This window comes from Elgaria multicarinata, chromosome 1, assembly GCF_023053635.1.
Source record: "Elgaria multicarinata webbii isolate HBS135686 ecotype San Diego chromosome 1, rElgMul1.1.pri, whole genome shotgun sequence".
In the NCBI taxonomy this organism is placed as follows: Eukaryota; Metazoa; Chordata; class Lepidosauria; order Squamata; family Anguidae; genus Elgaria; species Elgaria multicarinata.
Window position 1 is genome coordinate 69,840,636 of NC_086171.1, and position 24,334 is coordinate 69,864,969.

Sequence of the window (24,334 nt, forward strand, 5' to 3'; positions counted from 1 at the left end):
GTTTTAGCCCTATATTTTAGCCTGACATGTGAGCAGGTGAATGCCAGCATAGGGTTTTAGTACGAAGGCTGCTTCATATGTTTGACTTTGCCACCTCATTTTCATGCAGCAAGTCTGTTGGAAATTGCTTCCACAGGAAGTCGTACAGCTTCCTCAAAAACTGCTCTGCTCTTTGATGTGTTTTTCTCAGGTTCTGACATTTTCATTGTGCTTGTTTGTGTATATTTTGGGTTTTGGATATCCCATTCGCAAATGACGTTAAAACGTTACAACTGCTGGCTGAAGACCCTACCGCTCTGAACAGTAACATAAGATTTGTCCATGCTAGAATCCATTATGATGGAGCTGCAAGAAAACTGATGGAAGAATTATGACCAAAAGAAGATTTGTGTTTTAGCAAGATAGGCTCCTGAAGTTAAACATATTGTCATGTTTAGAATAAACCCATTGAAATTGTGACTTACTCATCCCATTGATTTCTAAATATGACAAATCTGGCTCCAAGCCTATGAAGAGAGGTACATTTTATAACTGAATCCACAATACCTGAGCACTCCCACATTTACAAGCCCGATGTAATTTTTGCTGCCAGTGTATTCTCAGTTATAATAAAACCTAGATTGGGGGGTGGGATGTGCAGCAAATTCTGTTCATAAGCAGTGAGACCCAATGTGTAAACTACTGGACTTTGATCTAAATCCCAGCTGATCCACGGACTTACTGCTTCACCCCAGCAAGATCTCTAACTCTAAATGCAGGTTTCCAATCTGCAAAACTTACTGACTGACTTCAGAGGGCACTTGCAAAATACAAACCAAGGCTAAGATTCTAACAGGGAAAACGGCAGATAAATAAACATAAAATAATCAGGCATTAGATAATGGGAGTTTCTTCTGTTTATATTTATGAGACCTTGACTCCCCAGTTCCTTCCCATTGCCAAAAGACTACATAGCAGTGACATCAGGGTTGGCCAAAGGAAGACATTCATTGCTGCTTTTTTCAGTGCAATAAGCCCTATGAACAAGGGTGCATAAAAGCCAGCGTGAGCTACAGATCCTGCTATTGGGTTGCAAGGATTTTTTTGTCATTCATAAAGTATGTCACATAGTGAGGAAAATGGAGTGGGGAGCAAAGTTTTGACAGGGGAGTATGACCCAAACAGTGATGTCACACAGGCTTGAATTTCACTTAGTCATTGTTCTAAAAAAAAAGAAGAGGAGGAGGAGGAGGAGGAGGAGGAGGAGGAGGAGGAGGAGGAGGAAGAAGAAGAAGAAGAAGAAGAAGAAGAAGAAGAAGAAGAAGAAGAAGAAGAAGAAGAAGAAGAAGAAGAAGAAGAAGTCGACTCCTCTATCTTTTTTGTTTTAAGACAAGTTGTTGAGATATAGTTCTAGAATATATACTTGCTATTCATTCCCATTAGGTTGGATTCAGGATTTGCCTTCCAGCCACAGAGGGTGCCTCTACCTGATTTGGGGGATCCTGTTCTCAACAGACCATGCCTCAAGGACACCCCCCCAAAAAAAAAAAAACCCATTCAGTGTAGCATTTGCAGGAGATTGCAGAGGGCAGGAAGTCTGCTTCTGCCAACCCAGTTGTACACACCTAAACCAAACACAGTTCAGTCACCCACCAAAGTCTCAATATATGCCTCCTTTTTTGCTGCCTGAGACTGCAAAACCAGCACCGGATCTACACTAATGCTTTAAAGCACTTTAAAGTGCTTTATAACAGTTTTGACAACTGTACATGGAGTGTGTCCTGGGCCCCAACAGTTGTCAAAACTGTTATAAAGCGCTTTAAAGCAGTGGTGTAAATCCTGCCAGTGAGGGCTGATCAGGTCATAGACCATGACTGGGGGTGGGGTGGGGGCTGCAATTGGTGCATCACATATTATTCAGTTCTGGTTTAAGTGTAAACAAATGGAATCATACATTACAAGTATTAAAACATTGCCTAGGGCTGGTTATGGATATTGTAAAAAAATAAAATTAAATTAAACTTGCTATTTTTTTAAAGCATGTTCCCAGGTAAGGATATGCATGATTTATTTTAGGGAGGGGGCTGCGGATGGGGGCGGGGGAGGAAAGAAGATTAAAAAGGGTGATGACTCTTCTTTTCTTTTTTTTAAAGTGACATACTTTATAAACAGTCCCTGGATAGCAGAATCTTAACAAAAAAAGGTCAGTGTGAGCAGCATTTAAGGTTCTTTAGCTCACAACTCAACACTTAACTTCAGATATATATATATATAGACTTCGGCTTAGTGCCACTGGAGGCTTTATATACACCATCACCAAGATTGGTGGTTTTTACTATGTGAGGTCTCATCTAGTTTCATCTGCTTGTCTCTTCTGCATTGAAATTCGAAAGTACAGTATGATTGATATATACACATATGCATGTCCAAGACATCAGCTGGATATCAGTGCTTTACAGCACAATCCTATGCATGTGAACTCAGAAGAGAGTCCCACTATATTCAATGGGGCTTCCTCCCAGGTAAGTATGCACAGAATTGCAACCTTAGTGAACTATATATATTTATATATATAGCTATTCAATAGAAAACATAAAACATTGATACAAATATATAAAAAGACATAGTCAGTATAAAAAGCTTATATTTATAAAAAATACTTTTTTTTAAGGCAAGAGTCTTCCCCTGAGGGTATACCACATACGTTGGATTCATAAATATTGCTCTGCACTGCAGCTCAGTTATCAAAGTTCATCTCTTCCAGGAAGTATAAATTGCTCCAGTCACCTGACATGTCTGCAGTGGTTGCCTCAGGATACGTCCCCTAGCTTAAGATGATGAAGAACAACAGTGTCAGCAGGGCCTCCGAAAAATCTGGAGAAGATTCCTTCTTCCACATATGGAAGATACAAGAGCAGGACCAACAGGGTAGTAATCGTGCGTCACATGACTGGGCTTTCCATGTTTTCCCCTCCCGCAGCAGTTCACTGGCTTTTCTGGACCCAGTCCCAGCTATCCTCATTCTCTTGCCTGTTCTTCTCAGCCTCAATGATCTCTTTGTATTTTCTGCGAAAGAATCCCATCTGCGAAGGAAAAAAGAGACATCTTGATGAATAGTTGGATCAATGCGTTGCGTTTTGATAGACACTCCTCGCCAAGTCATTAAGCTGAACTCCTTGGATTGGAGGCCCAATAACTTAACTGGAACTCATTAAAACTCATTAGAAGACTGCCTGCCTCTAAATGTAGGTAGGGGCAGAGATTTGGGTTGAGATTAGGGTCTGGGCAATTATAAACATAAGAGGAGCCCAACTGGGCCAGGCCCAAAAATTCATTCAAACCAGCATTCTCTTTTCAACAGTGACTAATCAGATGCTTCTGGGAAGCCCAAAAGCAGGGCACAATGGTCACAGTGCCCCCACCCCCACCCCATCATTTCCCAGCGTATGATATTCAGAGGTTCACTGGGCCTGAAAACAAAGGCACCACATGAACTTTGCTTTCCCTTTAGCCTGAACTAGGCTTTCCTCAACTGAATTGCCTGTCCACGCTACCCAACTTCCCTTTCCACCTCTGTCCCGCAGACCTCTTTCACTACCGTGGCCCTGCCACGTCCAGACTTCCAATGCTGCTTACAGCCTTCTTAATTTCATCTGCATACGTATGTAAAATAAAATGAATATGGCCACTGCATTGACACAAGTATGGTGGCGCTCAGAAAAACATATATGGCATTGGCAGCTGGTACTGAAAAACTAAACAAAGTAAGAAGCTCCCACAACAACTGGCTATGCTTTAAAAAGATATGTGGAAACCCTGGCCTTCTTCCCAAGGAGAAAATTCCCTGAATTCCCCAGCTCCCTGCAAAAGAGGCAGAAAAAACAATGCCTATTTTTCAAGGAGAGAGAAAGTTCCTGAAAATAGGGGGCAGGATTTGGCCCAGCACTAGTTTAGAGGCACTGTCACAGTCATGCCTCCAACTATCTGTTAAAACCAAATATCCCATGGGGTAGCATTTAGTGATTCTCAAAAAAAAACCTAGAGAAATTATGCTAATCTGAGTGAAATTCCTTACAGTGAGCTTTCCTTGAAATTCTTATAAGTGTTTCTCTTGAGAAGAAAGACCTTCCACAAACTCCTTAAATTTTGCTTTAGACTAAATTCAGTAGACACACTTAGAGCATTTCACACAAGGCTTTTATTGCATCCTTTTGACTTGTTACTCATAGAAGTTTGTTGATCCTTTACACGACATTGTCAACCTCCAGAGTGCCCCCTCATGCTTTTGAACTTTATCCAGCTTTAAAAGAGATCGGAGATAAGTCGGTAATAAACATTAATGCTAGATATCGTTAGTGTGTGATGACAACATTGAGTTATAATACAGACGCAACATGGTGTTGTATAATGAAACTAAATAGAACATGGCTGAAAAAGGAAGTTTTCCATTCAAATCACATGTCCGCCATGTAATGTGGCACAGCATAATCCCGCAGAGAAACTGGAAGCACAAAGCCTTGGTAAGGATGCAGGTTTTTAGACTGGTGTGGTGAAGCCCTTAGGAAGAATTTGCTATGCTCGTTGGGATTTTTTAAAACAACAACAACAACAACAACAACAACAACATCCCTTAAAAATTATTGCATATGTTTCACCTGAAGAGAAACCCTCTAAAAAGACTCCAAATTTCATTTCAGGAAAAATCCCAAGGACAACCCTTATTTTAGAATCTCTCTGTTACGTTGGAGGTACTTCATCTCATGATTCTCTATACTGAGGTTGGGGAACACCTGGCCCTCCAGATATTGTTGGATCACTATTTCTATCATCCCTCACCATTGGCTATGCTGGCTAAAGCTGATTGGAGATGCAGAATAAACAACATGTGGAAGACCACGTACTTCGTATCCCTGGTCCATAGGGAATTAGGTATTTATGTCACACTTTCACTGTACCAACTTTGGGAAGTATTGTTGGAAGAGGGCACAATGTCATATTTACAGGTGTGGTCTGTTATGAACACTGGGAACTTCGCCTGCACAAGTCCCCTCGTAAAGGAATGGGGCCCATACCAGAACACAACAGTGCCTTCTGTTTCTAATGGGAGATTGTATTTGTTGCCTCTTAGAACTTTTTCAACCCTTCTGTTCAATTTAGAATTCGTGGAGTTGCCATTGTTGCTGGCCATTTAATATTAATCAGTGGTTTTACAAGTCCCCATCCTTGACTAAAATAATTTTGTTCTGTAAACAGTCGCCTTCTCTGCCTTATTGGGATTTTTATGCCCTTTCCATAAACAAAAACGATTGTAATAAAGAGGTTTGGGTAACCATTCAAGAGCAATTGCTCAAACGTAGCAGCATGCCATAGAGATCATTAAGTCAATATTTTGTTCATTGTAATTAAACATTTATGTAACTCCTACTGTTTTAAACCTGTTTTCACCCTCCTGCAGGGTGTGATGTTTTAGTGTACCTCCATCAGTCAGATGTTATTACCCTCTTTCCCAACACGAAGCGTATTTAAAATGACTTTGTACATTAGCTTTGATCCTGCTATGCTTCTGTTAAACATGACTTTTTAATTGAAAATCTTTTATCTAATTAAATGTCCTACAAAAGTCCAGAACTTTGTGACTTCTTTAGGCTCTATTTAAATGTGACGCTGGGCTGGGCATATAAGAAAAGAAATATCCACGTAATGTTCTGCACACCGGTGCCTTCGGGTCCAAGGACTGTAATGTACTTAATGTATTGATGCCCCTGATGACCATTGGTGGGCTTCATCAGGTGTAAAATGCCACATCATGCCTTTGAATACAGGAAGGTTGTTGGAAGTGCATTACAGCTGTGCTGTGGGATTTACACTGATAATGGAGGGAAGCATTCTTGGTAGCTGCGCCTCAACTTCCAGAAGTGGTGTCATTTTTATTCAAAGTGGGTTTTGGTGGGATAGGAACAGAGGGATAGGATAGAATCATTAGCCCAGAGCCCATGGGATGGGCCAAGCTATATGTCATGGGTGGTAATGGGCCCTCAGCCCCTCTGCAGGCAAGCAATTCAATTCAAACCACTGGACAGAGCAACCTGTCCTCCCTGACAGCCCACTGGGCATGAAGGGAGAGAGAGAGAGAGAGAGAGAGAGAGAGAAGGAGTGGCAGCAATGGAGAGAAAAGCGGGTGGCAGAAAGAGAGAGAAAAGGGGTGGCAGCAAGAAAGAGAAAAAGGGTGGCAGAAAGAGAGAGGAAAGGGGTGGCAGCAAGGGAGAGAAAAAGGGTGGCAGAAAGAGAGAAAAGAGGGTGACAGAAAGAGAGAGAAAAGGGGTGGCAGCAAGGGAGAGAAAAGAGGTGGCAGCAAGGGAGAGAAAAGGGGTGGCAGAAAGAGAGAGAAAAGGGGTGGCAGAAGAGAGAGAAAAGGGGTGGCAGAAGAGAGAGAAAAGAGGTGGCAGCAAGGGAGAGAAAAGGGGTGGCAGAAAGAGAGAGAAAAGGGGGTGGCAGAAAGAGAGAGAAAAGGGGTGGCAGAAGAAAGAGAAAAGAGGTGGCAGCAAGGGAGAGAAAAGGGGTGGCAGAAAGAGAGAGAAAAGGGGGTGGCAGAAAGAGAGAGAAAAGGGGTGGCAGAAGAGAGAGAAAAGGGGTGGCAGCAAGGGAGAGAAAAGGGGTGGCAGCAAGAGAGAAAAGAGGTGGCAGCAAGGGAGAGAAAAGGGGTGGCAGAAAGAGAGAGAAAAGGGGTGGCAGAAAGAGAGAAACAGGGTGGACCCATCCACTGCTGGCATGCAGTCTGGCCCAACACTTGCATGCAGACCCTAACAAGTTATACTCAAGGGAATGTGGCCCTTGGCAAAAAGCAGGATTCCCATACCTGCTATATGTCTACATAAATAAAAGGCTCAATTTCAAGGGAAAGGTTCTCCAGTAGCCCAACTGGGAAAGATCTTCAAGAAGCCTAAAACACTAGAAGACAACTGTCACCCATAGTAGTCAGTCCTGGACTATAACTTACAATTACATCAGCCCCCAAGGTAGCTAACCATCCACTTTAAAATAACAATAACCATTATAAGTACAGCACAGCCAGACCCTCAAAAGCAGCAGAGATAACAACTGCACACCAGAATCACCATCAAGGAGGTCTTGCCCCCAAAAGCTCTACCAAGAAGCCATTTCTTTACTTCATGGCAGGAGGCCGGTGGTGAGAACACCAGGCAGGATTCCCTTGGGAGAGCATTCCACATCTGTGGTGCTACAACAGAGAAAGGCCCATCCCGTGTGTGTACTCCTGAAGGGGGAGGGTAAAAAACTCCAAATCACCTCAATGAAGACTAAGGGCCTTCCTAGACGAGGCCTTAGCGCGCCTTCTGTCCCGGCTTCCCTGCTGTGCATCCAGATGACGCACAGGGGAATCCGGAGACAGGCCGCGCTGAGGCCTCCTCCAACGCGCCATAAGCGAATTCGCTTATGGCACGCCTTTTCCCCAGCTCCGGCCTGAGGCCGGAGCTGGGGAACGTCTAGGGACTTCCGCAGCTTTTCGCGGCTCCTCGCTTACTCGCGAGGAGCCACGAAAAGCCGCGGACCTGGCACAGCGCCTATAGTAGCGCTGTGCCCATCGGCGGGGGGGGGCGAAGGCTGGGAGGGTGGGTGCCAGGGTGGGTGGCACGGGGGAGGGCGGGTGCGATCGCGCCGCGCGCCGCCCAGGCAATGCCTGGCATGGGGCGGCATTGTGCCACCCCATGCCAGGCATTGCCCGGGCTCGGGCGGCGCGCGGCGCGATCGCACCCACCCTCCCCCCGTGCCACCCACCCTGGCACCCACCCTCCCAGCCTTTGCCCCCCCCCCCCCGGTAAAAAAAAAAACCCCAAAAAGCACTTACCTCTCCGGAGTCTTCGGGCCGCACCCGGCCCCTTTAAAATTAAAAAAAAAATGCCGGACGCCGCAGGGACACAACGTCCCTGCGCGTCGTGCGTCTAGTAGCCTGGGGGAGGCGCGCTAACTTCAGCGCGCCTCAGCCCCGCCTCCCTGCCGGCGTAAGCCAGCAGGTCTAGCAAGGCCCTTAGTGTGTTCAGTGGCTGCTGAATTCTGATTTTCTATTGGGGTTGGGGAGAATGAAAGCCAGATGGAAGTGGAAATGGAAGGAGACATTATTTGTTTATTTTATTTATTTATTTACAAGATTTATATTCTGCTTTATATCTTGCAAAATTACTGACAGAACACAAAAGAAAATGAAAATACAGGATTAAAATATTTAAAATCAGATTATTTCAAGAAAACTGCAGCTTGTCAGTCAGGCAGAGCATCTTTTAAATAAAAATGTCAGGCACTGAAAACAAGCAGTACACTGGGGGCTTTACTCTGAGTGGACCCCAAATGGTCCACAGAGTTACCAGGAGCAGCTAGTGAGGTTAGTGAGAAGGCGCTCTCACAGATATCCTCAAAAATCATGTAGGGGAGAGCTGACTAACTGGAACAGTGAATAGGATCAAACGGCAACGTTTGTAGATATAAATTCTGAGGGCATTTCTGAGGCTTTTATCCCATACCTTTACCAAAGCTTTTGCTTCCAGATTCTTTGCGGGATTAAGATCAGCTCCTTTACATGTGCTTTTTCCAGGGGTTTTCCTTTTTCTACCTTTCTATATATTTCATTATGCAGCCACTAGAAGCCGCTATTGTATAGTAGAATTTGGCAATTACACAAGGCTTTTATAATACCACTGAGAAAAATTGCCAATTTTCCTCGTTAAGAAAAAAAAAAGTCCACGATAATGGTTGCAAAGGACAGGAGAGGCCCTGGAGGATGACAACGTCATATAAAGGATCCACAAACTACCATGAGTAGTTTGCGGAGTAGTTTCATGCGCGCAAAATAAAAGCCTCACAAAGAGAGGCTCTGAGAATTTACACTAGCAAATAAAATGGGATCCCTTACTTTAGTTCTAAGCTGTTCCATCCTGTAGGCCCTGTTCAGCAACCTCTATAGACTGTTGACTGACTCTGGTCAGTATATGACTTCTGGATCAATGAGCTCAGTTTGCAAATACATTTATTCAGTTTCTTGAAAAAGCCAGACTTGCAAATGTACTCTGAGAGCTAAAGGGAATGTGATTAATGTTCCTTCACACATCAATAGTAATAAAAAATATTTTCAAAGACAAAAGTGACTAGAACTCCACAATTAACCCATGTGGGGTGGGAGAAGAGAAAATAAATGTTGAGGCCACAGCCAAGGAAATATAAAAACGAAACAGATCCTGCATCCAAGGTATGAGACATTTGAGCCTAGTTCACACAAACCTGAGTTAAGGTGAATGTTATTTTAGAATGAATCCTCTTCTATACATGCCCTGCATGTAGAAAACTAGAATGTCAGGGAGGAGTCTAGCCTATCCTTCTTTTCATGCTTGTGTATGTGTAGGGAATTCTCCTTCCCAGGAGAAGCATCAGGTCCTCTACTTGTTGTCTGAAGTGGAAAAGTTTTATCTCCTTACCAGTGGAGGCTGGTGGCTCTGATGTCAGTGGGGCAGTGATTCTGCTCCAGGTTTCAGTCAGAACCAGTCAGATCTCTGAAGGATCTGACTGAAACCTGGAGCAGATTCACTGCTCCGCTGACACTGTTGGGGATACCACTACTGCACAGCCACTTTTCAGAATAATTCAACTGGTACTGGGCAATACAATTATGACATGACTTGCATCCCTAAAATATGCAAAGTCGTTTGATTGATATTCTTTTAAAGCTGTTTGCTAAGCCCTAAAGGTGCCTGTTTTTCACACAAACCACCTCCTTTGAACATTAAAATCTACACTTGAAGTTATGATCAAAATTACAGAAATGCTTTTTAATTTCCTCCAGGGCCAAACAAGCAAGAGCAAACTATTTCCTACTGTTCTTTTAATATAAATTGTCTGCTTGCAAAACATCTGCTTCAGGAATTATCTCTAAAAGTTTGTTGCAACCATTTCAGGCATTTGTATTTGTTCACAACTGGATAATAAATATGCTCGCAGGGCGTCTCACAAGCAATAAAAGGAGTTGGGAAAGTTAATAAATATTAATGAAGCATGAAACCCAGAAATCTACAGGTGAGCCCGCTAGGAAATCAGAGCTGAAGTTTGCTGTAATCTCCATTAAACACTCTGAAACCAGGCTAGAAAAAGGGGAGGTCAACAGGAATAAGGCAAAACAAAAACAAAAACATCCTGATGTGTGAAAGCAGCCCTGGTTTAATGGCAATTTTCTGTGCAATAAAATTCTTTAAAATGAGCATGTGTGAAGTTTACCATTTGCCATTCACATCCAAAATTAAGGGATATCTCTGTCTTGTGATTCATACTGGCTGCCTTCAAACAGCCTGACAAACCATTGTTTATCATGACGGCAACGAGCCTGGCCTTCCGCTAGGCTTCCATGGTCCCCACTTCTCCTCTAGCATGGCCACAAAGAGATTAGAAACTTTTGCTTCCATTTTACATTAACCACAGTTTAGCATGTCGTCCGAACCCTAAACTGTGGTTAATCTATGCTTTGCTTCATAGCCCATGGGTTGAAGTTGGCTTGTTTCAAACAAACTAGTTTGTTGGGTCTGGACAACACAACAAGTCCCACTTAATCAAAAATAAAAGTGGACACTTCCAAATGCTCACTGCTGCCACATTGGAAGGTGGGGGGGGGGAAGTTAGGCTTGCTTTGGACAAGATAAACTATGGTTCATCATGACATCTCAACACCACCACTGCATGTTGTGATCATTTCCTGAATCATCATGCACAACATGCAGCATCCCACTGAAGATGAAACACTGTGCAACTTACAACATGCTCACAATTAAAAATGGGGTTCATGATTAGGGAGGACCATCTATGCATAGAATTGCATATGCACGGGATTCTTTCTGACCACATAATGCCTGTGCAGGGGGTCACATGAGATCCCACTTCGCCCCTCATCTGTATGTTAAAAAAGGGCTCAAATTAATAAAAGATAAAAGGATCAAGACCGATGATCAAGAACTGAGGACGGGGAAGAGTCTCTCTGACCCAGGATGTCCCAATACTCTAATCTTCCAGAAAGTTGTGGGAGGAAAAAGCAGTTAGTGTTTTAAGCTGTCCTGCTAAAGCAGTTAGAGAGAGTAGACTACAAAGTCAATTGGACTTTCTGAGGAATGTAATAGATAGATCCTTGCATCTTTTGAGACGGGGCCAGCATTGCCAACTAGTCCTGGTCTGTGCCTACAGCCAGTTGCGTGGCAGAAACTGTGGGTGGGTGGCACCCTTTGCATGTTTCTTATTAGCATTTAATTTAGTTTAGTTACGCTGTTCTGGGTTAATACATTGTAAAGACAAAAGAGAGAGGGAGGGGTGGGGAGAGATCAATTTGGAGGAAGAAGATAAGAAGAAAAGGTTTTCAGGTGAAAGGGGGAGATCCAGAGTTCAAGAGAGAGCAATACTGGGGAGAAAAGGCACCCTGTGAGAGGTGCTGCTCCTGCAGTGAGGACCACGAGAGCTGAACTAAAACAACTCAAAGGTCAACTGAGGGCCAATATGGATGTGTAGATGGATCTCTAATATTTCTACTGCTCTTTCATCTCACCAGCATGCAGCATTGTAGCTTCAGGACACTGATCCACAAAATGCAGAGATGTCACTTTTGCAAGAGCAGAGATTTCCAAATTCCTGCTCTTCCATCCCAGCGCAACTGTTCAAAACGCTGCCTGGAGTGGTAGTTCTATAGCTATTCCCCATCTATCGGTTGCCTGGCTTGCTACTGTTTCTCTTTACATCCAATGTCGGTTCATCCCAGCTTGTTAGTGCTTTGATCCTCATCTCTGCGCTCATGGCCTTACTAGTGCTTAACGTTTCCTAGCTCCGCCCTTCCAACCTTATTGATGTTTATTTCTGTTTCTAGTGAAAGCAATTCCTAGCTTGTTATTGTAAAGGGCATGCAGTATGTGAATTCCCCTCCCCCCCAATTTTGTGCAATTAACTTAATTACACAACAAGTCACTACTCCCCCATTCCCACCCTGCAATCTGTGTTCACAGTTTGGCAACTTTTCAGAAATGGGTTGCTTTATTTAGGGCACTGCAGATTTTTATTTTTTTTATTATTATTATTATTATTTTGCTCCCCCAAATTAAAATAATGAATATTAGTTGCATTCCTAAGTACCAATCAATGTCAAGAAATCCAGTGGGAGAAAGAAACATGGACCAATCTCCTGAAAAACAAGCTTGGTAAGACTGAATGACTCCAATACTCTGATTTCCTTTGCATGGCAATTGGGAGCATAACATTGCATGCTGGGTGCAAGAGGCCCAGCTTGTAAGTGCTTAGGTCTCCTGGCATCAACATAGGAAGATAGCCAACCCCCATGCTCTGGCGCAGCAGCCATCAGGAGGCCCAGACAAGATCTGCCATCAAATTCCCAATGGATGGCTCTCAGGGAAATTGGAAAAACTGAGATCAGCATTATCACTATAAAGAAGAAGCCTAGATTCGTAGAATTTTAGAGTTGGAAAGGACCTCAAGGTCATCTAATCCCAACCCCTTGCTCAGTGTAGGATACAGCTACATCCAAACTCTGCTTAAATACTAACAGCAAAGGAGAGCCGACCACCGGCAAGGCAGTCTAGTCCACTGCGAAGCAGCTCTTTCCATTGGGACATTTCTCCTAAGGTTGGTTCTAATACTGCCCTCTGGTGCAACCTGGTGCCTTCCAGATGTTGGGGAAGGCACAAAGTTGGGGAAGGTTGCTCTAGAACAGGGGGCAGACCCATAATTGGATGGGGGGGGGTTATGATTCCCCCATCTATCCTGTATGGTTCAGGTGGGTGTGCCATGGCATTGGCATAAGTGGGCATGCCCATGCCCGCCTGATGTCATTTGCTCCCTGGCACAAGTTCTGGGAGGGACCAGGCTTTGCTGCATGGGGGTGTTCCCGGTTACGGAAGCGCTGAGCGCAATGAAGCAAAGCCAGCTGGGCCCCCAGCACTCCTTGGAGGAAGAGCAATGGGGATTCGGCCAGCTTAGCTTCACTGCATGCAGGACTTCCCTAACTGTGAAAGCCCGTGAGCAGCTAAGCTGTCCAAGTCCCCTTCGCTCCTCCTCCAAGCTGGGAAGGGGAGATAGCTGGCTTGGCTTGGCTGCATGTGGGCTTTCTTGATTCGAGAAGCCCCATGTGCAGCAAAGCCGAGCCAGTTAAGTCCTCTTCACCCCTGTGATGAAGTAGCAATGCTGACTAAGTTGGATCTGCCCCACCTCCTTCCTGCAATGGCGAAACAGAGCCTGCTGAGTCTGCAGGTAAAGCCTGGGCTCAGTGAAGTAACACAGGGCAATCCCTGTTATCTCTGATCTTTTGATCACGGATCTGAGCTAACAGTGGGAATTCCTCTCCTTGCCTCCTCCCCAACACCCAGCAGAGGTGGGACTTATGGAGGGGGCAGGGCTTGGAGTCCAAGAGGGATAGGCCTGCGGAGATGGCACAAGACTCCATGGGCCAGCTGTGGAGCTTCTGTGGGCCATATTAGACCCATGGGATGGAAGCTCTGCACCCATGCTCTAGAGCAACCAAGTCTGTTCTATCTTATGCTTGGTAGCCCTTGAGATGTTTGAAGACCACCATCATGTCTCCCCTTAATCTTCTCTTCATACCCAACTCTTTCAACCATTTCTCACAGGACTTGGTTTGCAGGTCCTTCACTAACCTGGTCACTGTCCTCTGGCCATGCTCCAGTTTGCCCACATTATTTTTAATGATATGGCACCCAGAACTCAACATAGTGTTCTAGATGCAGACTGTCCTGTACAGAACGGAGTGGCACTATTACTTCTCATGATGTGGACACTATGTTTCTGTTAACGCAGCCTGTGACTGCATTCGTTTCATTAGTAACAGCAATGCCACCGGGTCCCAGTGGAGCTGGCATGAATGTGCAGCTTGAACTGAAAGACCAATTTCTAGCTCATCTAGCTTAGCAGAATCAATATCATTAGCTGCAATATACTAGTTGCCATCCAGTATAGCTACACTGCCATCTACTGCTTTTTTTGGAAGAGAACTTTTGGAGGGGGAAATTGCATTTCTATTTGGAGCATAACAAAAGGCAATTTGGGAATTAATTCAAAGGAACGTCAAAAGCAAAAACATTGTAATAGCTAAAATGCCATTTCTGTTTTTTTAAAAACTCTCTTCCCCCTTACGAAAATAGCAAAAATAGGCAGCTGGAACTAAACAGTAATTAATCACAACAACAAGAAACAACAACCAAAGGCTTAGATGTCCACCAAACTGCCAACAGAAACAGCTCAGGAAAGGGTTAGAGGGAAGGCACTAATGGGGGAAAAATCCTTTCTATTTTCAATGCTGTGACAAACATTTCTCTGAAGTGGAAGGTTTATAGCTGGGCTGGAACGACCTGCTCCAATGCAAGAAAATCATGTGTTCTGAGCAAACAATACCTTCCAAGTTTGAATGGGGTGGCATAGGGAAACCCTGCCATGACATGTCTTCCTCGCCCCATGCCAATCACTGACACTGTGATCAGATCCCTGTGCAGGGCACATCATGTAGGGTGACAGCACATCAGTGTGAACCTCTGGGTTTGGTATCAGAGCAGTTTAAGAGGATGAGCATGAAGAATCCACTTGTGAGATGACTACTGACCAAAGAGGTGAAGACTTCCACTTACTTGGAATACATTTTCTTATCTACTGAAATTTCAGTATCAACAGATATCTCTGAAGATCCTTTGGTTTCATGTGTGTGTTTCCCATACTTTTATATCTTGGGGTTAAGGTGAGTTGACTGCGGAACATGCGAAACACCGGCAACTGGGCACATTCAAATAAAGGCACAGAGAATGTGCACAAACTGGTTGTATCAAGAGATTGTTGCAACATTCCCTGCTTAACATGCCTCTGCATGAATATTTGACATTGCCCAGGCAATGTACATAGTCCCAAGTGGAGAAAATGGATACTGATCAGCCAAAGGGCACACTACCCAGCAGACACTGTTTGCGTGTGCACATTCTCCAACATCAATTGGAAACTATGCATGTTGGCTGGGAAACATGCTATATTTCCTATTCCTGTTGCAGCCTCTAAGCCTTCATGTGAATGTACACAATCACTGGTGGATGAGTGCATATTCCACTCAACCCACATGAACTACAACAACATCTGCACAAAGGCATGCTCAAAATATGCTCCCAGCTCCCACTCAACTAGTGCCTCTCTTTTAAAGAGAGTGGAGGAAGATGAAAGAAGCAGTGCTTCAATCGTACAGATTTGGTTTGACAGATTCATAAATTGGTTTGACTTACAGACTGCATTCTAACCATTGTCTGCGGTGGCCCGCGTGCTCCTTCTTTGTCCCTCTCCTCCTCCCACTGCGTGATGACTTTGGTGCAGGGATCCTGGCTTGCATTAAGAAAGAGTTCCCCATTATGTATGAACCAGGGAACTCTGGCTTAATGTTGCTTAACAATCCAAAAGCACTTAGGATGATATCATGCAAAGTGAGGAGATCAGGGGCAAGGAAGGGGGAGCATGGATACAGTGCTTCTCCATGAAGTAGCAGTGCTTTTATGAAGCTACAATGCTCTTCCCTTCACAGCCACATTCTTTGGCCCCTTAAGTAGGGTGACCATATGGAAAGGAGGACAGGGCTCCTGTATCTTTAACAGTTGTAGAGAAAAGGGAATTTCAGCAGGTGTCATTTGTATATATGGAAAACCAGGTGAAATTCCCTCTTCATCACAACGGTTAAAGTGCAGGAGCTATACTAGAGTGACCAGATTTAAAAGAGGGCAGGGCACCTGTAGCTTTAACTCAACCCACATGAACTTTCACCAGGTTCCCCATATATACAAATGGCACCTTCTGAAATTTCCTTTTCAATACAACTGTTAAAGATACAGGAGCCCTGTCCTCCTTTCCATATGGTCACCCTACCCTTAAGACCATCCGTGCAAACTTTCACATGGCACAGTAATTCCACTTTAAAACCAATTTTAAGACAGTCACCTAAAACAGTGACCTAATTAGCTAAGTACTGTGGACCCCTTGTTTTTCAAATGCCAAGCCATGGACCCCCTACTTTTGAAAAAATTGTTATCTCTATGGTAGTTACCTGTGTGAAGCAATTTCTTGGAGAAAATAAGGGGTAGCCCCTAATAAGCAAAGGATTTTAGGTATACTAAAAAACAGACCATAAAATTTGTGATATTATCATGCAAAAATAACAATGATTTAGTTAGGAATATAAAGACAAATTTAATTTTACTAATGTCTAGTTTACAACTGAACAAATAATGACATGTCCAGCAGCTACTAAACCTAAATGTGATGGGAGAAATCATGCCTCTTTTTGTCCTTAACAATCCCTTCCACATCCGGTTCAATATTTCCTACTTTTAATCTCAAGTCTGGATCAACATCGAGCCGATTTCTATGTTTGTTCTTCATATAACAAAATGTCGAAAATGTTTGTTCACAAAGATATGTGGAACAAAAGGGAACTAGATATTTCAAAGCTTTTTCACCTAACTTCGTATAATGAGGAAAAACCGTCACCCAGAATTGGTCCAGTCTATATTCTTTGAAAAATGGTTTCAATGAACCATCACAAGTCACGTCAACAAGTGCATCTTGTTCTTCCGCAGATAGAGTTGTTAGTTGCACATCACCACATTCAAAAGGATTCCTTATCCATGAGTTTTCAGGATTAGGTGCAGGGAAGTAATCTCTGAAGCTAGTCGCAGGTGCTCAGTGATATTATATTTTACTTCTGGTAGGAATTCATTGTCAGTGGACTCCAGAAATGAATGGTGAATATATGAATGGTGCCACGGACCCCCTGGGTGGGTTACGAGGACCCCCTGGGGTCTGCGGACCACCAATTGGGAACCACTGACCTAAAACATGAAGCCATATTAACAAAAATTGATTCGTACTGAATGTTTTAACTTTTTTTAATTTTTCTGGATATTGGGCAAAGCCCACTCAAACTTAAGCATTTTTAAAGTCCCATTGAAACCAACTTGAGAGATCTTAGCACATGCCTAGCAGGATGTAAATGCACTTAAACTTTAAATAGATCATCCCATTTTTACAAAACATGGTGGCATTAAATTTGTTTACACAATTCTGCATTGCAGTGAAGGCCGTAATTTACAGTGTTCCGTCCATTTTTCACTCTTCAGAAATGCTAAGAGCAGAGTGTTTGCTCCCAAGATGTTTTAAAAAATGATGGAAGCACAATTCCTATTTTGTAAATCCCAGCTGGAACACAGTAGTAGCTAAATGCCATATCACTGTCAGGCGAATGATTTATTGAACATGCTGCTCCTTTTTCCTCTGAAGGGATGCAAAAGTTTTAAAAGATTCCTGGCACTGCTTTAAAAATTCTACATTCAGGCTAAACTTTAAACACTCTTGTTGAGGTCAATAAAAGAGTAATGCAACTGAATGATAGATCACTTTGCCTGCCAAGACTACAGGATATTTGATAGAAAATTGTATCTTTACCACTATTATTAGCATAAACAATTGCCATGTGCTTGGTTCAACCAGTGGTAAATGCAGATCAAGGAATTAATGCCTCCCAGTTCTCAGAATATGGACTTGTGAAACAATTTTTAAAAATTTCATTTGCTGTTTTAGTTTAGATGTCTCAGAATGTTGTTATTGTACGTACTTATTTGCAATTTTAAAGTTGACATATATAGTGTACCTTGGCTTGGGTTCTTAAGAATACAAGTTATTCTGAAAGATTTGCTGTACCACAAAAGGATTTCTTGCTTGCCAGTGGATTAAACATGTTTATAGGGTGCCAAGATAAAAGCTAGAATGTCTAACTGGTTCCTGATATACACAGAGTCCCCTATTGGCTGGACTTCAAAATCCGATAGACTGTTTACCCACATGATTGCAGAGAATGGATTGCCTTTACTGGCTGTATAGGCAGACCACCAACAAAGCCCAATTACTTGTGGGGGGCAAATGGAAATACTGTAAAGAGTGGGGAAAGGTTGACCAAGCTCCTATTTATATGAAATGGCAATTGTGCATAATCAATCTTGTTTCTCCAAAGGATCTGTCCAAGTGTCCACTTGTGAGCTGTTTCAAATGCCCCATCCACAGCTGAAGGGCATTTTCCTCTGTAACATAAGCTAAGAGGTTTGTGGGTTTGTTTGCAGCAACTGAGGTTCTCATCTGATGAAACTCGCTTTTTCTTTTGTGGCAAGCTTCATTTTTCCTGGTGCAGGGAAGGAGCTCTGATTTCGTTCTCTTTCAACTGGTTCAGACATGCATGTTTATCTTGTGATGACTACAGTATCAAGTGGCAATTTGCATTTTTATTTATTTATTTATTTATTTATTTATTTATTGCATTTCTATACCGCCCAATAGTTGAAGCTCTCTTATAAAGTCCCATGTGTGAATCAGTCATCAAAGAACCGATAGCATTTCCTGCCCCGCAAATCATGCTTTTTAATGGAGCCAGTTCACAGATTCATCTGTGAGTTATTCAGAGCTCGGCAATCAAGAGATGTACCTGCCACGTGCAAATTGCCCAGTTGTGCTCAGTTTCCTTGTTTGCTCCATTTATATTCTACCTTTCCTCCAAGGAGCTCAAGGAAGTGTGCATGATTTTATCCCATCCCCAATACAATGAGATCGGTTAGGCTGGGAGATAATGACTGGCCCAAGGTTACCCAGTGATCTTCATGTGTGGATTTGAACCTGGATCTCCTTGGTCCTAGTCTTCAACTCTAACCACTACACCACACAGGCTTTTATGCCTGTGTAAATCTCAGCAGAAGGATAAAAAGCCAATGTCTATTTGGAGCACAGCTTTTTCTAAGGGCTTTGGGCTTGCAAGTGAGAAAAAGATCTGGAAAGCTCAGCAAAGGTACATTCCAATGACAACCTATTCCCATATTCCATGACTCCATGGAAGGCTACCAATTTCGTGAACCTGTTACCACAAAGGGCCAAACCACACCTTTTATTAAGCATCCTTTTTTTAAAAAAGTATGTTGAACGTAGGTCACACTTTTTCAATATAAAGGAGCGGTGCCCTCCCACATCTAGATTGGGACTGGGGTTTGCCCTTGGAGGCCAAAACACAGTAAGGCACAAGGGTTCAGCTGGAAAAATCACATGGGAAAGGAAGGGGTCCTCCTTTCCATCCGCCACAGTCCCAATCTGGATCAGGGCCCAGCATTATGCACACTTTTCAACAAGCATGCTTAACAGAACATGTAGTTGGGCCCAAAGTTATGCATACAAATTTGCAAGATCTAATAGTGTGTGTGTGTGTGTGTGTGTATGTGTGTGAGAGAGAGAGAGAGAGAGAGGGAGGGAGGGAGGGAGGGAGGGAGGGAGGGAGATTTCCACATCAGACTACACAAGTGTTTAGAACCACTTAGTGCGTGTAGAATAATTTCAACAATTTGCTTCCCACTATGGAAGCTAAGGACAGGAACCTTTATATTTCTTATATTACTCTGTAAAGCTCTTTGCATGCTGATAGCAGCAGCAGCAGGATTAAGATACTGACAACCTCTCTATACAATTTCCTTAGTGGTAGGAGGAGAGGAGTTGCGAAAGCTGAGGGTTGGGTGACAGGAATAGATAAAAAATTGCTGATTGGGGATAGATTGATATTGTACACAATCATATTCATTTTTAAAATTAAAATAAAAAACCTTCAAGAATAGTGATGGCCAAAGAGCAGACAACCCTGGGATAAGGGGCGTTCTGAAACATTTGATAGTCATTTATATAATTGGCATTATAAATGTAATAATGCTAAAGGGACATCACAGAAAGGACAGAACCTATTTTATGAAGGGCTGGTTTTAATGCTAAATATATCCCAGGTGACATGGGATTGGTGCTGACTGAACAAGCCACTTGCAATATTTACTGGAATACACCACATGAAAAAATGGGCTTGTGTGACCCTGAGTCACTCACGTCAAGTTTCCGGCAGGAACCTTCCATTTTCCCAATAATTGAAATGAATTAAAAAACCTCTATCGGATATGTAATGGTCTCAATGTAGAAGATTGTTTACTTATTAAAGTTAATGGATGCTAAATACTTACCAGGGACTGACGAGAGAGAGAGAGAGAGAGAGAGAGAGAGAGAGAGATGGGTGTGCAATTTATGCCAAGGCCATGGCTAATCCTTGTGTCTGCACTGTGTCTGACAGAGAGCTTACCTTCCATAGCAGCACAGCCAGCAACAAGAAGATGAGAATTCCCACCAGCAAACTGATAGCAATGATCCATCCAACCACATAACCGCGAGGCTCCAGATTATGCAAGGCCTCAAAGACCACCTACAAAGTAATTAAGGAGAAATATATTTTATACAACTAGCCTTCATTATTCCATATGACAGATATGCTGCATTGCATTCCCGGTTAATATTTGTAAAGCACTGCAGGGTAGTAACGTCTACCACATTTGTAAAGTTTAGCTGTCAAGGCTAATTTTCTCAAGGGTTTTAAAAGCCTTTTTTTTAAAAAAAAAAATCAGATATAAGTACTGATAACGAGATGTGTCTCATCCCAAGAAACTCCATCCCATTGCTATTTTCAGCCCCAAACGAAAAGCTCTCTTCAGAGCCAGCCATTGCAAGGGTGCGGCAGCTGGCAAGGGAATGCCAACCTTCACTAATTTGCATGAAATCTTTTAGACGCTTGTTGAAAAAAGATCAGTTCGTTGAAATAAGTCATCTGGTAGTAAAGCTTCAGGAGTTGACAGAGTCAAAACAGCTGCCTGGTATGCTACAGTTTTCTTATGCAAAGATGATCTTCCCATAGGAAAATGTGGGTCTATTATCATTCATGTGGCACAAGTGGATTTTCCACTTTGGGTGCCTTCTGATATCAGACATTAGAGCAGTGGAGGTTGGTGGCTCCATTGTCAGTGGGGTGGGGAGCCTGCTCTGGGTTCCACAAAGCACCTTGGATAGTTCCTTTGGATAACTCCGTAAGCACCTTGGATAGCTCCTTTAGAGTTCTGACTGGTTCTGCCTGAAACCTAGAGCAGATGAAAATGAGAGAGGGGGAGGCAAGACACCTCCCTCCCACACCTTCTCTCTTTCTTCAGAATTCCATAAATTCATGACATTCCATGAAAAGTGGGTTGTGTTCTTGTTTGTTTATTTATTTATTTATTACATTTCTATACCGCCCAATAGCCAAAGCTCTTGGGCGGTATTGTGTAGTTTGCCTAAAGTCAGGGGTGTTTAGGAGCTGCTCAATCTTAAGGGAACATGTACTTTTCTTAACATTCCCTTTCTATTCTCTAAATGACTCATCTCTCAAGCTAAAGCAAAGGTCCACATGCCACATCATCACTCAAGGGCTTAGTCCATTGTCGGCAATGAGAAGAAAATGCTGCTCTCTGATTGGCTACAATGCATGCTGGGAGTTGAAGTTCTCTAACTGGGGCTAGAGACTAGGGCTGTGCAGAAAATGGCAGATTGCACACAAAATGGCCACCAATGCTTTAGAATTCCGGATCTGAAGCTCGCTGTTTATGACTTGCAAAGCCCTACATATTGTGGGACCAGGCTATTTGAAAGACCAACATCTCCTTTATGAACCTTACCAGATTTTAAGCCTCACGAGAAATCTTTCTCTCTGTCCCTGCTACCAGGGGGGTGGGGGGGCGCACAGGGGACAGAGTGGGAACCTTTGAAATGACTGCTCCCAATCTCCCTGCCAGAACTCCTTGCTGAGGGAGGCAAGGCTATCACCATCTTTATTATCCTTTTTCCAGCAGACAAACATTTTTTTTATTAAAGGCAGGCTTCCATTTGTTCAGCTGTTTTGTTTGCTGAACTACGGTTTAACTGATAAGTATTTCTTTCTTTTTAATGGATGTGATTTAACTGATGTGTTTATGTTTTAATTATGTTACATGTTAATTATATTTTATTACAGCTAGCCTCTTTCACCATTATTTTTAGGGGGGAAGCTGGGTATAAATTAATGAAATAAATGAATAATAAAGAAAATAACATTTTAGCAAGCATGATCTATCAGATCCAGTGAAAAAACAAGCAAACCAGGGTCTTGATCTAACCTACTACTTTCATTAGCAAGGCTTCCTGAACTGGTCAATGAAAGCTGTGAAAAAGTGGAAGTAATTCATCTTTCCCAGGTGTTGGCAATGATATGGCTGAAAAGGAAATGTGCCCAAACAGACTCCATGATTTTGAACCACTTACATCTTTTATGCACTACAATCTGTTAAAGAGCAAATCTTAGTCTTTCTTTTCTTGGCCTCCTTAACAGTAACGTCTCTTTTAAGGTAGTTAATATAAAATACATTTAAAGTTGCCGTAGATCTGACAGAATTCCAGCAGGGAAACATACATTATGGTTGATACAGAAGAAAGGAGGAATGGATTGGGAGAAAACTACGGGCCTAAATAAAATAAAATGGTTATAAAAATGTGGAGCGCATTAGAAACTTGCTTTCATGCTTTGAACAGATGCCCAAGAATCTGAGTGCAAAACTGGATTCACTCTAGAAAGCCAAGGAAATAGAGTGCAAAGTTGGATCCATCTTAGAATGCAGCTCAAGTTCCAGAATTATTTCACTTTCCATTTTTCGCCACACTGAATTTTTCTTATTGCAGTTTCATGCTTCACTAAAGGTCCTTTCAGGAAAACTTACTGGACTGAATTAAATAACCATTCCCCCACCCAAAACCAGGAATTTATTTAGAAATAAATTCACAATGAGGTTTGGCAGTAGAGTGTTACAGGAAGAAGCCAATGCTTACTGGAACTATTCACCCGACAGCCTCACACATGGACCCATACATCTCAGACAATGGGAAATGTCCATCTTGGCTTTAGTATGTAATATAATGTAATGTTGGACAGGGATTTGTGAGATCTGGGTTCTAGCCCCCACTCGGCCATGAAGCTCACTAGGTGACTTTGGGCCAGTCACTGGCTCTCAGCCTAATCTACCTCACAGGGCTGTTGTGAGGACAAAAATGGAGAGGAGGAAGTCCATGTAAGCCACCTTGGATTCCTTGCAAATGGAAAAAAAGGTGGGATATAATTTATAAATGTAGTGATAAATAAATAAATAACCACTGGAGGCATGTAATGATTTCTGCTGTCTTTATCAAGGAAAGGTAATAAACTCATTGGATTGGATCCAGGCTTAGTTAGTTGCATTTAGTGCTTTACTGAAATCAATATGACAAGTTAGTCTTGACTAATATTTCACTTTGATTTAAATGGGACCTAACTGCAACTAACTTATAGTCCAATCTAGGGTAGAGTATGTCCAACTTCACCGATGACAGTCCTCTAATTGAAAGGCTGTCAGGGAAAAGTTCTCTGTTTGAAGGGTTGTCCAGGCCAAGCCCTAAAGATAAAAGACCACCAGAAGGAAGAGCCAGCCGTTTAATTTGCCCATCGACAGCACCAGGAAAGCAGACTGAGCACTCTCGAAGCACATGAGGTGAGGAGGGACTGGCATCTAGATGGATCATTTTATTACATTCTTCCTTCTACTGAGCAAACATATCTGGCTTGGTCTACATCGTTTTCTATTGCCTTCTGCTTGTTGTGCATTATTATCACGATGCTATAGGTTGTATGTGTGGATTGGGTGTGGCTAAAGTGGGCTGAGCACAAAATATTAGGGAGGAGCCATAGCTCAGGGCTTTGCATGCAGAAGGTCCCAGGTTCAATCCCCGGCTTCTCCAGGGAAGAAGAGGAAAGAATTCTGCCTGAAATCCTCAAAAGTTGCTGCCAGTCAGTGGCCATGTTCAGAAGACACCTTAAACCACAGTGGTTAAGGCTTTTTTTTGTTAACAAAAAAGCTTTAATCACCATAGTTTAAGGTGTCTTCTGAACAGGGCCAGTGTTGATTATACTGGGGATTAATTGAAGCTGCTGTTTTATGTGAAGCTTATTTTTATCTGCAAATAGATAAAACAGCAGCTTCAGGTTCTCTTGTAACTTGCTCCGTGATATTGCTTTTCAACATAATTTTCAGCATTAATCCTGAAAGATCATTTATATTCCCAATGAATTCAGGAGAGTGAAAAAAAAATAGGACCACAAAATCCATCTTACACAGCTCATGAGGCTTCATTAAGGTCTTAGACTGTGACAGTAGCGGGAATTAATCTGATAAAGCATCTGAAATCTGAAAGAGTCACAGTGTGTGATCCAAACTTAGCCATACTTAGAGTAGACCCATGAAAATCAATGGGATTTAAGTGAGCCATGACTCAGTTCATTTCAACGAGTCTACTCTACGTATAACTTAGTCTGGATCCAAGCCATAGTGTCCAGTACTAAGAA

At 42.8% G+C, this 24,334-nt stretch overlaps 1 protein-coding gene across 1 annotated transcript in view; it reads right to left on the bottom strand.

The window, feature by feature from the left end:
• Positions 1–2,246: 2,246 nt before the first annotated feature.
• ITGA9 (integrin subunit alpha 9) overlaps positions 2,247–24,334 on the bottom strand; it is a 249,188-nt gene continuing 227,100 nt past the window's right edge. Inside the window, exons 27-28 of the mRNA XM_063129756.1 lie at positions 20,207–20,326; positions 2,247–3,062 (exon numbers count right to left, since the gene is read on the bottom strand). Of these exons, the coding sequence (XP_062985826.1) occupies positions 2,964–3,062; positions 20,207–20,326 (219 nt within the window). The 3' untranslated portion in view covers positions 2,247–2,963. The remainder of the gene's footprint in view (positions 3,063–20,206; positions 20,327–24,334) is intronic.